Source organism: Myotis yumanensis, unplaced genomic scaffold (genome assembly GCF_028538775.1).
Source record: "Myotis yumanensis isolate MYYU_CA2020_CCGP unplaced genomic scaffold, mMyoYum1.0.hap1 SCAF_16, whole genome shotgun sequence".
Classification (NCBI taxonomy): domain Eukaryota; kingdom Metazoa; phylum Chordata; class Mammalia; order Chiroptera; family Vespertilionidae; genus Myotis; species Myotis yumanensis.
This window is the reverse complement of record NW_027223767.1, coordinates 15,790,255-15,808,069: the sequence shown is the minus strand read 5'-3', so window position 1 is coordinate 15,808,069 and position 17,815 is coordinate 15,790,255. Positions and strand designations below refer to the sequence as shown.

General features: G+C 49.7%; 1 protein-coding gene across 2 annotated transcripts in view; it reads left to right on the top strand.

Annotated features, from left to right (window-relative positions):
• Positions 1-10,186, top strand: part of KIAA0753 (KIAA0753 ortholog) — a 61,015-nt gene extending 50,829 nt beyond the window's left edge. For both annotated transcript variants that reach the window (XM_070394401.1, XM_070394400.1), the window contains exon 18: positions 8,686-10,186. In XM_070394401.1, the coding sequence (XP_070250502.1) occupies positions 8,686-8,803 (118 nt within the window). In that variant the 3' untranslated portion in view covers positions 8,804-10,186. The remainder of the gene's footprint in view (positions 1-8,685) is intronic.
• Positions 10,187-17,815: the final 7,629 nt, after the last annotated feature.

Here is a 17,815-nt window from a genome sequence, read left to right as displayed (position 1 = left end):
CAGCCTGGGTGATGTCGCCAAGGGAGCGTGCTGCGGCCTCCCCTCCTTAGGCAGAGTGGGGCTTTCCTGTGGCCGGAGGGAGGGCTCGTCCACCAGAGAACACAGTCCTGGGTCAGAAGCAGGGTGGTCTCGAAGCCTTCAGGGTCGGACAGACAGACGGGCCTGTAGCAGCAGGCCTCCGGGCTTTGCCACATGCTCTTTAGCCCTTCTCCTTCCGAGGTCGTTTCGTGGAGTCCTGAAACATAGTCCCACTGCTGCTAAATTTTTGAAGAACAGATAAGATTTTTTTAATGTAAATAGTTAATTGAAATCCATTCTTTTAAAATTGGGCCCAAATTTAAATTCTTCTTGAATATCACTTTATTATAAACATGCAAATATTTTTTCATCGTCAAGTCAAGCAGTATACTATGATTTCTTTCTTGAACAAGCTTGAAACATATTTCAGGAGTTAACAGTTGCCTCTTTTTTATTTGCTTATTCTTTTAGATATTTAGGAACTTTAACCCACCCACTAGCCAAAATTTCAGTGTCCTTTTCCTCAGTGATAAGATGTAGCAGTTGATCTCTGTTTCTGGCCTCCACCCCACTCTCTCTCCTGAGGCCCTCCTCCTCCCACCCAGCCTGGTTGGCTGCCTCTAAGTCGGCCCTGTGGCTCCTGCTCCGGGACTTCCTCCTTCATGGCCCTGCGTGTTCGGTCGCCTCCTTCCCAGGTCAGAGGCTCTATGTCCAGTGCCCTTGTCGCCCTCTTTCTAGGTGTTCTCTTTTACTCGGATGGAGCATATCTTGCTTTGTCTACTGGAGGAACATTCTTGAGATTTGCCAGCTTGAAAGCGTCTTTATTCTGTGGAGATGTACTTGATTGATGACTTGGCTGAGTTTAAAATTACGGGTTTGTTTTTCCCAAAGAATCTACACCTTCATTTGTGGGGGTGAAGGAGGGATTGTCACTTCGCTGCCGGGAGCAGGGGTGGACACCTGTCACTCTCACTGCTCATCCTGCAGAATGTCAACCCAGGCCCTCATTTTCCACCCCAGACCTCCCTCCGCCTGCAGGGTCCTCAGCACTCTTACCCCGATTCCTGATTCCCGAGTCCTGAGTCTGTTTTGTGAGACAACCAGCTTGCTTCCCTTGGCATCTCCCTGGACAGACTCCTGGGTTTCAGCTTCCTGTGCTCCCTCTGTCCTGCCGAGTCTGTTAGGATTCCTCCATATGCGTTTTCCTTCCTGAAAACCTTGGTCATTTCTCATGTACTGTTGTTTCTTCTTCTCCTTGTAGAGTGATGTATTTGTGTATGTCCTTTTATTCTAGTGGAGTTCTGGGCGGGATCAGAGATAATCACTTACGTTCAGGCCCTCAGGTTTAACTGAAGTCCTAAAGCTTCTCTTTAACAGACAGTGCCCTTCAAAGTACCTGCACCTTTGGTGCTGGTAGAGATGCCGTGTCTTTTGTGGGGAGGAGAGCAGGCAAACCTCACTTGCTTCTGTGTGAACACAGTCCTGCAGATGCTCTCTTGTTCTCCCAGAGCCTGTGTGGGTGGTGAGGCTAACTGCTATATTGGGAAATCCAAAAACAAGCCAGGGAAGATACTCCCGTGTATGTTCTTCCCACCTGATAAATGATACACTTTGTTCATAGTTGCCTTGTTGCTGTAGGGAAAGCTTTCAGCCTATAGGGAATGATAGGTTAACAGGTAGAGGCCAGAGCTGTTAAAATATGGCTGGATCTTTACAAATGTTCTCCGCTGCAGTCTTTGGCCCTTACATGATGGTGCATCCGAATTTTCTAGCTCCGTTTCAGTCTTGGTTTTGTTTCTGATTTGAGTGTTCCAAAGTGAGAGACCTTGAAAAATTATCCTAAGACAGTTGACTTCACTTAATAGCTTCTTATGTGAGGGAATCTTCGATGTTTTTTTCTGTAATATCGCCATTTCTACTTACACTGAGGAAAGAGCACTGCTTGCGTGCTCAAAGGGAGATGATGTAACCTGGATGTAAATAAGAGTGGCTGTGCAGGAGAGGCTGAGGTGACGTGATGCTTTTGATGAAAGCAAACTCTCAAGGGTTCCTGGTTTAAAAACAAATTGGGAGACTTCTGGGTGAAAAAGACCGACTGAGCATGTGTATTCATCTTTATCCCCCGTATCTCTACCCAACTGTATGTCACTGAGAGAATAGATAAAAGGCATGGACCTTTAAATGGGAACAAACAAGAAATAGCAATAAACATTTGGAAGACAGAAAGCAGTTAGACAAATAAGATGACTTAGCAGACCAGGGAGCGCCAAGAACCAAGCTGATTTATGCAGAAACACCTGGGAAAGCGCAGGAACGGGGAGCACCGGGTGCTGGTAAGGCATAGGTGCAATTAAGTCAGGAAACAGGAGGCGTGGTTCAAACGCTCCTTCCGGAAGAAAGCAGACATTTGATGAAAGCCAGGAAAGATGCACAGCCTCTTACACATAAAAAGCTCTGAAGAAGCCAAACAGTGCAGGAAGGAGAATAAAGCATTGAAAACAAAATTAATATTCCCAGAGAAGTAAGTGGAGCTATTACATCATGAAACAAGAACAGTCATTTTTTTAAATATGTTTTTATTGATTTGAGAGAGAGAGACAGACAGACAGACATTGATTGGCTGCCTCCTGCACACACTTCGACCTGGGACCAGACCTGCAACCTGGGCATGTGTGCCCTGACTGGGAATAGAATCAGTGACTTTTTGATGCACGCGACAATGCTTAACCAACTGAGCCACACCTGGCAGATCAGAACAGGATATTATTAAAAAATAAACTTTCAAAGAATGAAACAAAAGCTTTTAGAAATAAAAAATATGGCTGAAATAAATTCACTAGAAGGATTCAAAGAAAAAGTCAAATCTCTCAGGAAGTAGAGTTGAAAAACCACACCAAGGATGGATTATAGGGAAGAAGAGATTTTAAAAGTTAGAGGATTATTCTGTCAATGTCTTAGCTCTGGCTGCCATAGCAAATGCTATAGGCTGAGTGGCTTAAACAACAACAATTAACACCTTACAGTTCTGGAGGCTGGGAAGTCCAAGATCAAGGGCCTGCTTCCTGCTTTGCAGACAGCCCCTCTCTCGCTGTATTCTCACTTGGCCAACAGCGAGGTCCACTCTCTCATGTCTCTTTCATAAGGGCACTAATCCCATTCATGAGGGCTCCACCCTCAGGACCTACTAACTTTCCAAAGGTTCCACCTCCAGATGCCATCACCTTGAGGATTGGGCTGTTAGATATGAATGGGGTGGAGGGCACACAGATTTTCAGTTTATAGTGTCCAACATCTGTGTAACTGGAGTTCCAGAATGTGAGAACGGGAAACAGAGGGATGGGGAGTGGGAAAATTCAGAGAAATATGATAAGAAAATTTCTCAAAAGACTGTTAATCTCTAGATTGGAAGAGTTCATCATTTGTCCACTGCAAGTTAGTGAATGAGTGAATACATAAATGAATAGAACAGAACACACCATGGCACATCATTTTGCAAAGGAAATTTGAACATCCCAGTGTGTGGAAATCATGATAAAAGGTTTCCGAGACTTAAAACGGGGTCTGTTCCAACAATCAGAACTGAGACTGGCACCTTGGTTTCAGGAGCAGCACTGCTGGCAGGTGTTGGAGTGAGCTTCCAGAATTCAGCCTCAAGTCTGTGCTCAGCTAAATCGTCAGCTAAATATAAGGGTAAAATAAAGACACGTCAGGGGTGCGCAGTGACCAAAAATCTAGTTCCCGTGCACTTTGTCACTAAGCTCCTGGAGGGTGCATGCCACCAGTCCAGGGTGCACGTTGGAAAGGAGGAAGGCAGGACTTAGGAAACAGGCTACAACAGGGACCTTCCAGGAAAATGCCCAAAGCTGTTTCCAAGAGAACGTCTCAGTGAGCACAGAAAGCAACCAATCCAGATTGGAGTAGGAGGACAGAGCGCCAGGAGTGGTTCCCAGAGTGGGCGGTGGGGTGAGGGAGGTTAAAAGGAAGAAGAAAACAACCCGGCTGGTGTAGCTCAGTGGTTGAGCGTCGACCTATGAACCAGGAGGTTTATGTTCGATTCCTGGTCAGGGCACATGCCCAGGTTGCAGGCTCGATCCCCAGTGTGGGGCGTGCAGAAGGCAGACGATCTTTCTCATCGTTGATGTTTCTATCTCTCCCTCTCGTTTCCTCTCTGAAATCAATAAAGATATATATATATTTTTTTTACAAAAAGAAGAAAACAGATACTTTATTTAATGTGTTTGAATGGATTCGGAGTAGCTTGGTATTTCTTAACATGATGATTTTATAATATAGAAGAATTCACGGTAGGAATATGGAAAGCAAAACAAATACAAAAACAAGTGACCACTTGATGACGCACCTGGTAATTGGGACCACTTCTCCCCTGAGGATAACTCTTAATAGAAACGCTAGGTTAAAAATAAAGCGGACGTGCTGGAAGGCACCAGAAGGTAACCAGGTGACGCGGAATAACTGGGGCAGCGTGTGGAGCAGCAGCCCTGGAGGTTAGCCCTGTCTGGCGCTGCAGAGTCAGTCCTGGGGCACGTGGGTAGCATTTCCAGGTCAGAGGACAGAGGTGGGACTCGGCCTTGCCGTATGGGGGAGTACTTGCCTCAAATGAGAGGACCCTGAAGTGAGGGTGACCTGGGTGCCAGGAGGCCCTCTCAGGACTCTGCGTGGCTCCAGATTATCTCCATTCCTCGGATTGTATCGAGGTGGTTCCGGTTACTGCCCCCCAGGCACCAGGCAGGAGCTAACGTGAATTTTCTCTGAATGTATAGGACAGCATCGTAGGACTTATATTATTGTTAGAATTTTCAAGCACAGTGCCTGGTATATGGTGGTGAACAACCAGGAAGCAGAGAGAGATGACACTAACAAGAACAGTCCTACAGCAGCTCCGAACGGTAGACCCATCAAACACAGAATCAAAGACATCAGGCCATACATGCAGGAAGTTCTAAAAGGCCCAAGCTAGAGAAAGAGGTAAATCTATACGTAGGCATATCATAGTAATGTTGAAAAGTCAAAGATAAAGAGAGTGCGGAATCTCGGAGGGAAGGTGGGGGAGGCAGAGGAAATCTTAAAATCAGCTGAAGGAAGAAAGAAAAAACAGACCATGGAAGCTGGGAGATCTAGTATATCTTTTTTTAAAAAATATATTTCTTTATTGATTTCAGAGAGGAAGGAAGAGGGAGAGAGAGAGAGAAACATCAGTGATGAGAGAGAATCATTGATTGGCTGCCTCCTGCACGCCCCCTACTGGGGATTGAGCCTGCAACCCAGGTATGTGCCCTTAGCTGGATTCGAACCTGGGACCCTTCAGTCAGAAGGCTGACACTCTATCCACTGAGCCAAACTGGCTAGGGCTTTTAAATTTCTAAAACAGGAGAATTCGCCACCCACAGTTCTAAGCCCAGTGAAGTATATTTCAAGAAGTAAGGTAAGGAGGCTCCAACACAGCTGAAAAGTGTATTGCCAGTAGACCTTCACAGTAGGAAACATTAAAACAGCGGTTCTCAACCTGTGGGTCGTGACCCCTTTGGGGGTCGAACAACCCTTTCACAGGGGTCACCTAAGACCATCCTGCATATCAGATATTTACATTACAATTCATAACAGTAGCAAAATTACAGTTATGAAGTAGCAACGAAAATAATTTTATGGTTGGGGGTCACAACATGAGGAACTGTATTTAAAGGGCCAGAAGGTTGAGAACCACTGCATTAAAAGGATATTTTTTAGTCAGAGCAAAATAGTCACAGATGAAAGGTCAAAAATATAAGAAGGTATGAATTGTTAAAAAGGTCAGTGTGTAGGTAAATGAATATTGACTGTATAAAACAATAAACTGCTGTCTTAGGGTGTGTGCATACATTTAAAACACACAGTAACAATAGCACATAAGCCAGGGAGATGATAGAGATGGTGTTGTAAGGTATCTTTCATTTTCTGGGAAAATGGCAGGCATATCAATTAGTGTTAGACTTTAAGTCAGGGGTTCTCATTGTAATCTAGGGTGACCACTAAGAGAATAATACAAGTTCATAGAGAGAAAAGAATGTAATGAGAAACTACAATATCTGAAAGAGGGCAAGGAAGAATGGAGAACAAATAGACAACTAGAAAATATTTAGTGTTTTCATAGTAGAACCTCAAATATTGGGTGTCCCCAAAAATGTATACACACTTTAACAGCTGGTAACTCACTTAATTTTCACTCCTCTTCAGATTTAACTGATTTGAAATAATGGATGAAGCCAGACTAAGCTTTAAACAAAGAAAATTTATCCTAAAGTGCCACTAGACTTTTTTTTTATGGGGATTAATAAAAGATAATTTTATGGTACAAAACCGACAACAGCGGATGAATTGAGGGCACACATATACCAAACGAAATGATTCTTGATGTTTGTGATTCCACTGCTTTGAGTTGTCAGCAGTGCCTGGACCAGAACGCTCATCAGTTTGAAAACAGGCGTTGACAAAAAAATTATTCATTTCTGTAGATTCTTTTAAATTTTGAAATTGAACTGCATGTTAATAAACATTGATTTTATAATTCAAAGTGAGTATACATTTGGGGGGCACCCTGTATATCAGAATTACATTAAATGAAAGAGAACTAAACATGCCAATTAAAAGGCAAAAGATGGTCAAAGTAAGCAAACAGCTGGCATGGGAATGGGTAACAGGAGAGGGTGAGTGACACTTGTCTGCATTTACCTTTTTTGTGTAATTCCGACTCTGGGAACTATGTTGATGTTTCCTATATATCCATCCAAATTAACAGTGATGGGGGCCCTGACTTGGATACAAATAGGAGCCTGACCCCGACTACACGTCCAGTGAATAACAAGACTATGCTGAAGGGGGCAGGACGGAGAAGAACGAGTCTGAGCGACTCTGAACATGGTCTCTTGACTCTGTGCCTCTGGTTAAAGATGAAAAGTCTGTAAGCACACACTAGATCCTGGGGAGTAGGTTTCTATACACAGTGCATGGGTTAACGGCTCTAAAACGACTTCTCTGTATTTTAGGATTGATCAGATCAGTAAGTATATTGTGAATAGTGAGAGCCAGGTTTCCAGGGGAAGGCTAGAATGAACCAGCTGGTGAACTGGGATTGGAGGTATTACGAGTTTGCAGTTTTGATAGATATCGCATGGAGTATGTGTGTCTGTCTGTCTGAATCTGTCTGGCAGTGGCACCGGTAGCAGTGAGCACACTTATACCAGATCTTTGTTTCTAAATACTATTTTCCATGAAAAGGTGCCAAGGTTCCTCAGAGAAATGGCTGATTCCGGGCCTGGGGCTGGGAAATGAAGGAGGAGCCTGGAACATCGTGCACCAGGGGAAGTGTTCAGAGCAGAGAATGCTGCCCCTGTCAGGAGCACCCAGGAGCCAGCTGGAAGGGGCTCTGACTGGCCAACCTGGGACATTCTGAGTGTCAAAATAAGCAATAATGGTAATGAGTTACAAACTACTGAATGAGAATCTACCAGGCCAAGCCTATACGAATGAATGAACACATCCATCCATCCATACATACATACATAAACAAAGGAGAAGGAAAGCTTTTTATTACAGTGGAATGCCAACTGCTAAATGGAGAAGGGATGATGAGATTAGAAATTCAGTGTTGGCAGCCCTGTAATAATTGATTCAGATAAGTTGGATGAGAAACAAGATATTTACATAATCACACAGATCTCCCCACAATATACTTATTAATTGCATAGGGGAAACAGTACTGCACAGGGGAGACACCGGGCAGACATCACTGTCACCAAGGGTAACAGTTCACTCAGCAGTGAGAGGGTGACAGGAGCCCTCAGGGAACATGATCCCTTCTGTGGCTTCTGTTCCAAAAACGTCACCCGAGTCTCCCCGTGAGGAAGCATCAGACAAACTCAGGTTGAGGGACCTTCTACAAAAAAAGGCCTTACTCTGTAGAGAGTAAGGTCCTGAAAGACAAAGGCCAGAGAGCGGTTCTAGGCTAAAGGCGAGGGAAGAGACATGACCGCCAAGTCCAGCGTGGCATCCTGGGCTGGGGAGTTTTCCTTTAAAGGACATTATTTGGACAGTTGGCAAGCTTTGGAAAAGGTCTGTAGATGAGATTAGATAACAGTGATTTTTACAATTATGGTTATTTAAGAGAATTACGGTTATTTAGGAAATATAAATGAAGCACTTGAGGGATGTCAAGTCTGCAACTTACTCTGAAACAGTTTGGAAAAAATTGTGTGTGCGTGTATGAGTGTGAGTGTGTGTGTGTGAGTGTGTAAGGAGAAAGAACACAAATTTGAGTGTCCTGCCCCATCCCATCCCGTAGAGAAGGCAGGCCCAGTTTCTGTCCGTGGGTCTGGGTTGACTGGGTTGCAGCTGGTTGGTTTCTGGTCACCACTGGCTTCACCATCTGAGGGCGAGGCCATCGGTTGTAGTTCAGGCCCCTCCCTCCAGCCGGACTCTGGTCCCTAAGTGCATCATCTTAATATCTAGGAAAGCAAGGCTCACCTTGTCTTTCTCCTTCAGAAGTATCTTGGCTGTCCTTGGCCTTTGGCATTTCCGTTTAAATCTTAGAATTGACTTGGTGAGTTCCCCAGCCGAGTGAAGAAAGGCTCCCATCTTTGGCTGCACACCTTCAGCTGCGTTGTTTGTCTTCAGCTTTTCAGAGGAGCTGGTGGACGAAGCTCTGGGGTCCGTGACTGCTGAACTTCGGGACGTGTGCGAAGGCTACGCGGAAGCTGTGTTCACCTCGGAATTCTTGGAGGCTGCCACCTGAAGGCTCTCCACCACGGGGCTCCGTGCCACTGCAGGAGCGGCGGCACCACCCTTGGCGTTAGGCACGGCCAGGCTTTACCCAGGCTGTCCATCCAGGCCCAGGCGCTGCCCAAGGAGAGGAAGGACGCGCCAGTGAGGTCATCATCATGGCAATGGTCCTGGTGGTTTACGGTGGAATGTGTTACATTGATTAGTACCCAGGAAACGTGAATTGATTATGACAGTATATTTTCTGAATGTATTATTTTCCTGTTGCTACATTCCTCCACTGGCTCAGTTTGGTGATCAGAATGTTTTGAAAAGTAACAGATTGGTGTATTTCATACAGGGATTCAAGTTGCTTCAGAACCCACAGGTGGATCAGTAGTGCCCACAAAAGTGCAATTACTGTCCGGTCCCCTCACCTGGCTCACGTTTCCATGTCGAGTGATTTCCCAACAGGACACCTGTCCCCACCGGGTTACGGACTCGAGGCGAGCCGGGTCAGGTTTCCTGCCAGACCTCGGCCCTGTGCAGCTCAGTGAGAATAGGAGCCACCAGTTGTCAATCACAACAATCAACACATCTCTCCATGTGCAGCTCCTAGCGGCTTCTCACATGTTGAGTTCCTCAAAGTCTTCTCTTGCTATCAGTGGACATATTCGGACACACAGAGCTTTCTCTGAATTCAGAGGAGATCAGAGCACATCGAGTGGGCCTGGCCTCTTGTGCCCGGTCAGAGGTGCAGGACTCCCTTCCATCGCTGGCGAGGCAGACACGTCGATGTTTCCAGACCAGAGAGACCTGGTGGGAGGAGAGAACCGATTTGAATGACATGAAGACCTCTGGGTCTGGGTCTCCAGGGAAGGGAAGAAACTTCAGAACCATAATAGCTTGGTCGTCGAAAGTCTCATAAGTCCTATTTTACCAAGAGAAAAGCTTCTGTGTTTTCAGAAGCTCTGAATTCAGAAAAAGGAACATGTGTGGAAAGAAGGCCACTGCCTGGGAAAAGCTTCCCTCAGTTTCTTGCCTGAGGCTTGTGAAAAAAAAAATGTGAAGAGTGAGTGATGTAGACGTTCCCATGGAATAATGTGAATCTTGTTTGTAGCTTATAGAGTGTTGTCACCTGGGGTTTTTCTGAAGTGCAAGTGTTCCAGGTGATGGTTTAAGCTGCTTGATCCCACTTATTTGTACAAAATTGATTTTTGTTTAATGTTAATGTTTCTTGATTAATCTTATATAACCTCAGAATTAAAGAGGCTTCAAGGGAAATTAAAGGGTTTAATTTGAGGAGTTAATGTGTACACTTGAATTGATAGGATTGTCTGTCTTCATCACTGATCGCTTTAAAGTTATTTGTGTGGCAGTTTTACTGTGCTGATCTTTTAAATAAACTCAGTATTTTAAAGTATATGCGTGTCTGTTTGAAATAATTTACATCTTTGTTCCATGGGCAGAGTGAAATGTGATATGTACATAAGAACCACTGAGACTGCTTTTCTGCTTGATCTGAGCAGAGTGGATTGTTTGCCACTCCTTCCCACCCGAAAGAAAGAAATGACAATGAAAGCTAACACTTACTGAGCACATACTACGCACCAGGCATTGCTTCAAGTGCTTCCCACATATTAATTTAACTAATCCTCATATCTGTGTGAGGCAGACACCATTATTCTGATTTTATAGATAAATAAAGTGAGGCACGGGAAGGGAAAATAATATCGCAACACCTGTGTTCAGTGACGCCATGATCCTGGATCACTTGTTCCCTAAAGACCTTTATCACAGTCTTGAGAGTCCACACAAGTGCATTCTCCTGTACTCGTTCCCACTCAGCACGGCCTACACTGTCGCAGGAGCCGTCCCTTTCCTAAGCACGTCCTGTCCGAGGAAGGGTCAAGTCCAGACTCCTTTGCTTTGATTCAGGATCTTCCCAGCCTCTCCTGGCCCTCCCCCCAGATGGGTCTCCTGTCTCTGACTCAAGGTGGGCGAGGCTTACTCCTGCCTCGTGTCAGGGTCCATTCATAGCCCCAAGGATGCAGGCAGTTGAACCCTTCAGGTGTGAATATTCCTGTGATAGCCTTGACTATCCCAGGCCTCTAGAATTTTTATTCTTCATGAACAAAGGCTACACGTGTAGGTCATTCTCTAATCCCCTTCTGCTTCCTCAGGAACTATTCACGGATTAGTTTCAGAAACGGACATGGGTGAACGCAGCGTGTCTGGGTTACTTAGGCTGTCCCAAGTCACAGAGATGACAACATTCAGAAGTGTGTTCTTCATGCTCCCCCTCTGATCTGTCCAGCTTTCCAGCCCGGGTCCTATGGGGGTTTTAGCATGTTTACATGCTTGCCTTGTGTCTGTCTAACTCAAGCATGTCAAACTCGGCCAGCGGGCCACATGCCTCATTTAGCCATGAGTTTGACATGCTTGGCTAGCTCCTCAAGGGCAAGGTCTCTGCCAAGCAAGTAGTTGGTGCTCAGTAACCCCCCCCCCCCCCCCGCCCTTTTAAAAATATATTTGTATTGATTTCAGAGAGGAGGGGAGAGGGAGATAGAAGCATCAATGATGAGAGAGAATCATTGATTGGCTGCCTCCTGCATGCCCCACATCAGGGATTAAGCCTGCAACCTGGGCATGTGCCCTGACCCGGAATCGAACTGTGACCTCCTGGTTCATAGGTCAGTGCTCAACCCCTGAGCCACATCTGGCCAGAGAACAAGGAAGGCACTTTCTCTTGGGGTGGGTTGTACAGGGGTCTGTCCCAGCTCTGTAATCTGTAAGCGGTTATCTTTTGTGAGCTGAAGAACACCAGCCACGAAGAACTGCAGGTCCTGTCTCCCAGGTACTGATGCATTTGGAATTCAAGCTCAGAACCTCAGGAGCCTGCCTCCCTGCTAAACAAGGGGGTGTGCCTCCAGGGCCATGCTGCCCCTGGCCCTGGTCAGCAAACAGCGTGGCGCGTGGGCCATCGGGGCTGGGGGTGGCCCGGGGCTTGAGAGGAGGACAGAGAGAGGTGCTGTGCTCCCTTCTCCCTCTGCCTGTTGGTGCTGGAGGCAGGGAAGTGATGGGACTCGGGGGAGAGATGCTGATGGAGTCTCTCCCTCACCTCCCTTCTGGAGGGAGTGCCGGGTGGGTCTGCAAGGCAGGAGTGGGTCTGAGTGATGCCTTTGGGACCACAGGAGAGGAGCCGCGCCAAGCCGGGGTCTCCAGGGTTCTCTTCCTTAACTAAGGGGACTCTTATTTTAGCAGCTTGCGAGAGCAATGAGAGCTCGCTGAGCATCAGGAGTGTCGGCCCACATCACCACGGTCTCCATCGCCCTTGGAAGGGCCGGCTGCTGAGAGCGCGTGGTTCTTGGGGCTCCTGAAACACAGCAGAAAGGCGGTGGCCGGCCTGCCTTCTTACTAGACAGTGGCCTTCTTGTTCACCGCTGTCGGTTCCAGAGCAGAGATCTGGATGCTTCGACTCTGAGCATGTTTATTAGGTGGTTGAGCCCAACAGCGTGGGCTGGGTTGGAAGGGCTTCCACTAGTCATCCCGAGTGCTTCCTGTCGGTCTTCAGTGAAGGCCTAGGAAACCCCAGATGGGGACCCCAGGACCCGCCGCCAGGCCCAAGTGAGCTCAGCCAACACCCATCAGTGTGGGTCCCTCTCTGACTTGGAGCCCCTCCTCGGTGGCTCCTCCTGCCAGCCTCCCGGGGCCTGTTCCCGCCTGGGCCCTGCTCACTCTCACCAGTCTTCCAGGGCCTGAGGTGTGGCTTCTCACCCTCAGCCGGAGATGGGGAACCCTAGACCACCCACCCCCCTGGATGATCCCCCTTTATCTGCTGCTCTTCCTGCTGCTAACCCTCATCCATTTTCCTTGAACCAAGCCTGCTGCCTCTCCCATTTTTCCTGCTGGCTCTCCATTAATCCGGCCTGACTGCGGTGGCTGCCGCTGAGTCCATCATCCCGTCCTGCCACCATGTCTGTCCCCAAGCCCAGCCCAGCATCCCAGCGGGTGTCTGGAGGGTAGACTCCCCGCCTCACCTTGTCCTGCTGCCTTGCAATAAATAACACCTTTGCTCCCACCTTCCCTGAGGCCTGGCCCTCAGTGGGTTGGGCCATGGGCCTGCGCCCCTCCCATTCCTCTGCACCTGGAGAAGCCATCCATCTCTTCCGCCTTCATTGTCTCCTCCTGGCATTGGCCTCTCCCCGTCCAGGGCGGTCTCTCCCCTTGGCAACTCCAAGCCATCGTATATGCCATCTCTGGTGATGCCCTTCACTCCCATGAGACCCCCGGGTCTCTCCCTCCGCCCATTCCAATGTCTTCAAATCCTTGCTAGAAACCCTTTAAAAGCCGAGCAGTTTCTGGAGCATTCATCTAGCAAAAGCAGCTCACTCAACTCCCCCATCTCAGCGCCCAGCCATAGTGTGCTAGTGTGCCCCTGGGAACCAGGCATCACCCAGCCGCCGCGGGGCCTCCCTCCTGGCACTGCCTTGTCTTCCCCAGGTGGCCCTTTGCTTTCCTTGCAACCCTCCACATGCCTCTTTGCTCCCTCTCTTGGGATCTCTTTACCTGGCTTTCCTCCCGGCCTCCCGCAGCCCGGCTTCCTCGCTGCTGCCTGCCTCCTGGGACCTGGTCGCCTTTCTTTCCTGCTTGCGTGGCTCCCCAGAACCTCCCACCCACGCAGCCTTCCTCTGTCTTCCCCCCTCCATCTTGGTGAGGTCAGCCTCAGCCCTTCCACCCGTGGGCTGCAGATCTGGTGGGCGGTTGGTTGCTGGGCTGAGCTGAGAAGCCAGGGCACATGGCTGCCATCCACTGGGTGGGGCCCTCAGGACCCGAGTCCGACTCCATCCATGCGGGGCCACCCTCCTGGGAATGGAAGAAGCCCAGGGAGCCTCTGGCCCTGAAACGCTGCGATCGAGTGGCAGGAACATTGAGATCCCGGACGGATGTGTAGGCTCAGCCATCTACCCCACAGCCCCAGGGTTCCCTAAGCCTGGGCTGAACTTGACCCAGAAAGCCCCAGCCATTCCCGCCACCTGATCCTTGGGAGCAAGCAGGAGGCTAAGGCCAGAGAGCTGGGAGCGAAGCTGGCCCGGGAGCCTGTGCAGCCACCGTCCCTTCCGGCCCCTAGAGACCTTCTGGGAGAGAGTCCAGCCTCCAGGCCCAGGCCTAGGAGGAGAGCTGGTTCTCCTTGACCCCATTGTTCACCACACTGTGCTGGGAGCGTTACCTAGAGACCAGGAGAGACTGCGTAAACAACACCACCACCGTCCCACATCCACTCAACACTTACAACTCAAAAATGCCTTTAAGTACATTCTCTTTTCTCTCGAGGTCATTGTCACCTCCTGCTTTGTGTACTAGCAGGAACTCGGCCCAATTAACACCTTGCTGACCAGTCACGAGATACCTCCTGTCTGCACTTACATGAATTTAAGTAATTTTAAACCTCTACATTGCTTTCAGACCTTATAATGAAGATCCCTCGTGACCCCCATGCCTCAGTTTCCTCATCTGTGAAAGGGGTAACGACAGTAGTGCTCTCCCAGGGTTATTGCAAGGAGTAAGGGAAGTCACCCCTGCAAACACCTAGCATGGCACCTGGCAGGCAGCAAGTGCTCACTCCAAGGGTACCCCTGTGCACCTTGCAAGGGAACCCTGGGGCTTGTTTTCACAGCCTTAGTTCTCAAGTGCTATCTTTGTCTTCTTCCTGTTGTGTTCTCTCCTGTCTATAATCCCGTCTCTCCTTGCCTTGCCCTTCCGACCAAGCACTTGGCAGCACTGTTCTGAGCCAGGCCACTGGCTGCCCTGCCAACAGATCGCATCTGGTTCCCCGTCCAGCCGGGCCGCCTGTGGAAACGGAGCCGCGGACAGTGCTGCAGGCTTGCTCCGGGCTTGCCGTCCGCCAGGCCTTCCTGAACTGGACCACATCCTAGGGGGCGGGCAGACAAAGTATTAGTAGCCCTCTTTTACGGGGGAATTTTATAAATTGGGCCTTATAGACATTAAGGGACGTGCTCGGGTCGTACAGAACACACAGTGACGGAACCAAAGCTCCATCTGCGTCTCTTGACTTCACAGCTTTCCATGCTGTGATACGATTTTGTCTCTCTCTCAACGAGGTGGTTCTGAGATGGTCTAGAAAACCTTAGCAGATGTCAACTGCAAGTCCAATCTCCATTTTTAAATATTTGTATGGTCCTGCTCTATGCCAAGCACTGTGCTGGTTCTGGGCATACAAAGATGACTAAGATGTATTTGCTACTTTCCTAGCAGGGCCCAGCCCAGCCCAGCGGCCAGGGGCCATGCTGCTGCCTCCGTTTCCAAGCGCTCCCATCACCTGCTGCCTCACCCTGCACTCCTGCCAGGGCCCAGAACCCAGCCACAGAGTAACGCTAATCACCTACTATGAGAGCTTTATTGATGTGCTCGTATTCGACTCTGACACTAACACTGAAACAGAGATTATTAACCCACTCGACAGGTGACACGGAAGCCAAGTGGGACGGAAATTTTCCCAACTGGAAAGTGGTGTCCCCATGTCTGACTACATAGTTTTCAGTGCCCTGCAGTGGCTTCCCGGGGCCCTGGCCTCCAGCCTGTTGCTGGCCAGGCTCTTCCTCCCAGAACCTCCTGCCAGGGGCCGGTCTCCACCCGACGGCACAGCCACACACTCCTCTGGGGGCTCACCCGTGTCCTCGCCTCCTGGGCCAGGGCCATGCGCTGAACGGGACATGCTCACACCAGCCCTGTTCGGCCGGCACCTGGGCGGGCTGTGCCTGTCCAGCACCGTTTTGCAGATGGCTTCCTGCCCCATCTAGACATTATAGCCACGGCACGGAGCTGGGTCTTGCAGCTCATTGCTTGGCCCAGGCCAGGGCTTTGTCCAGCTGGAGAAGATGCCCCTGAATGGGAATAAGCCGATTCTCCCTCCCTGCGTCCGCCCTCCCTTCCCTTGAAAGCATGATTTGCCCCAGATTGCCCTGCTCAAGCTTCCTAATCTTTATTCTGTTTCTAAATGGGGGAGTCTGTAGGGAGCCCCAGGTCTAGGATCCCCTGTCTCCCCAAGGCATTATAGCCTGGCAGCCCCTCCCCACGTGGTGGCTCACTGGACCACAGCCCCCGTGGGCAGTGGACATTAGCAACCACAGCAGAAAGAAGCCCCTCACTCCCAGGAGGGCCAGCGAATGCCACTGGGTGGTGCTCACTGGTCTTATTATTGGCTCCGTTTGGGCAACAGGCCTGTCCCTGTTCTAATCCCTGTGCTCTGATTGGTCAGATCTGAGACACGTGCCCACCCCTGATAAGGAGGTTAGGTCAGCAGCATCTCAACCACATGGACTGAACGTGGAAAATAGGGCCCTGGCTACCTGAAGTGGAGGGAGTGGATGCTGGACAGGCAAGACCTGCTCGTGTTTACCGCACAAAGTAGCATGTCTCCTGAAGACTGGGCAATGCTATGAACCAGGAGGTCACTGTTTGATTCCCGGTCAGGGCACATGCCCAGGTTGCGGGCTCGATCCCCAGTGTGGGGCGTGCAGGAGGCAGCCGACCAATGATTCTCTCTCATCATTGATGCTTCTATCTCCCTCTCCTTTCCTCTCTGAAATCAATAAAAGTATATTTTTTAAAAGATTGGGCAATAAGACACATTTTAATTTGCACCAACATCCCGTTTAGGTTCATGACATGCTATGCAAATACAGAGATAGTTAAGCAGCAGACCCTCCTAAGGCAGAATGTAAACAAAGGTGAAATAGAGCAGAAAGCAGCCACATCCTGGGGCTGTGATTTTCACTGAGGGAGGCTGCAATTTTGGCAGTCTTCCTGGAGGAGGTGGCATTTGAATTACACCTTGAAAGGTAACTGAAACTCTGCTGATCCAATAAGAGGGGGACGGCCCCCCAGGCAGAGGGAGCAGCACAGACAGGGCCGGAAGTCTTGAAAGGGGAACAGTGTGTGTGAACATAATGCGAGGAGGCCATGGTGATGGAGGGGTTGGGGCAGAGCTGAGACAACACCATCAGCCCCACACGGGCTCAGTCCCGAGCAGGTGAGAGGAGAACCTGCGCAGAGGCCTGGGGCGGCCACGGCATGGAGCTGGGTCTTGCAGCTCATTGCTCAGCCCAGGCCAGGGTTTTGTCCAGCTGGAGAAGATGCCCCTGAATGGGAATAAGCCGATTCTCCCTCCCTGCGTCCACCCTCCCTTCCCTTGAAAGCATGATTTGCCCCAGATTGCCCTGCTCAAGCTTCCTAATCTTTATTCTGTTTCTAAATGGGGGAGTCTGTGGGGAGCCCCAGGTCCCTGCCAAGCACTCCATCTGTAATCAATCCCTCCTCTGAAACCCAGCCCGTCAAAAATTCCAGCCTCACAGTAAATGTGCCCAGAGGTCTGCAGGGACGCGCTTTTGCAGTGAATGAGAAGCAGAATCGCTGTCCAAACATTGAATGGAGAACAATGGGAACCCTACGGAGGTGCTTATGGGCGGGGCAAGTATCCAGCCTGGGCTCTGCAGTGGGGCGGCCGCTGAGCCCTGCCAGCTCCAGCTGCAGCTGCCCCCTTGGCCAGCCGGGCATCATCCCCAGCCTGGCCTCCTTGCCTGTATTAGCTCTTGGTAATGGATGTCATATCTGCTCAGTGTGACAGAGGAGTCTTGGCAGTCTTCACCGACCTGCAGAATCTCCTCCGGGCCCTCCAATGAGGAGCCTGCAGCCTCCGTCAGCACATAGGTGGCTCTCCAGCACGTCAAAGAGAAATCCCAGGCGTGTCTGAAACAGATGTGGGCCCCTGAGCAGTGGGGTCTTCATGAGGACAGTCTGAGCCCGTCAGGGCCTCGGCCTCACCGTCAGGCTTGGTCCTGCCGTCCCTGCCTCTGCAGGGAAGCCTGGCCTGGCAGACAGTCCCACGCTGGGGCCTGAGACCCACGCGGAGCACGGTGCAGCCCTGTGACCTGTGGCATGTGTGACAGAAGGCCACCTGGCCGTGGGAGGGCACAGGGATGCTGGCTTGGCTCTGCCAAAGCGTTTAATTAACTCAGATAATCAT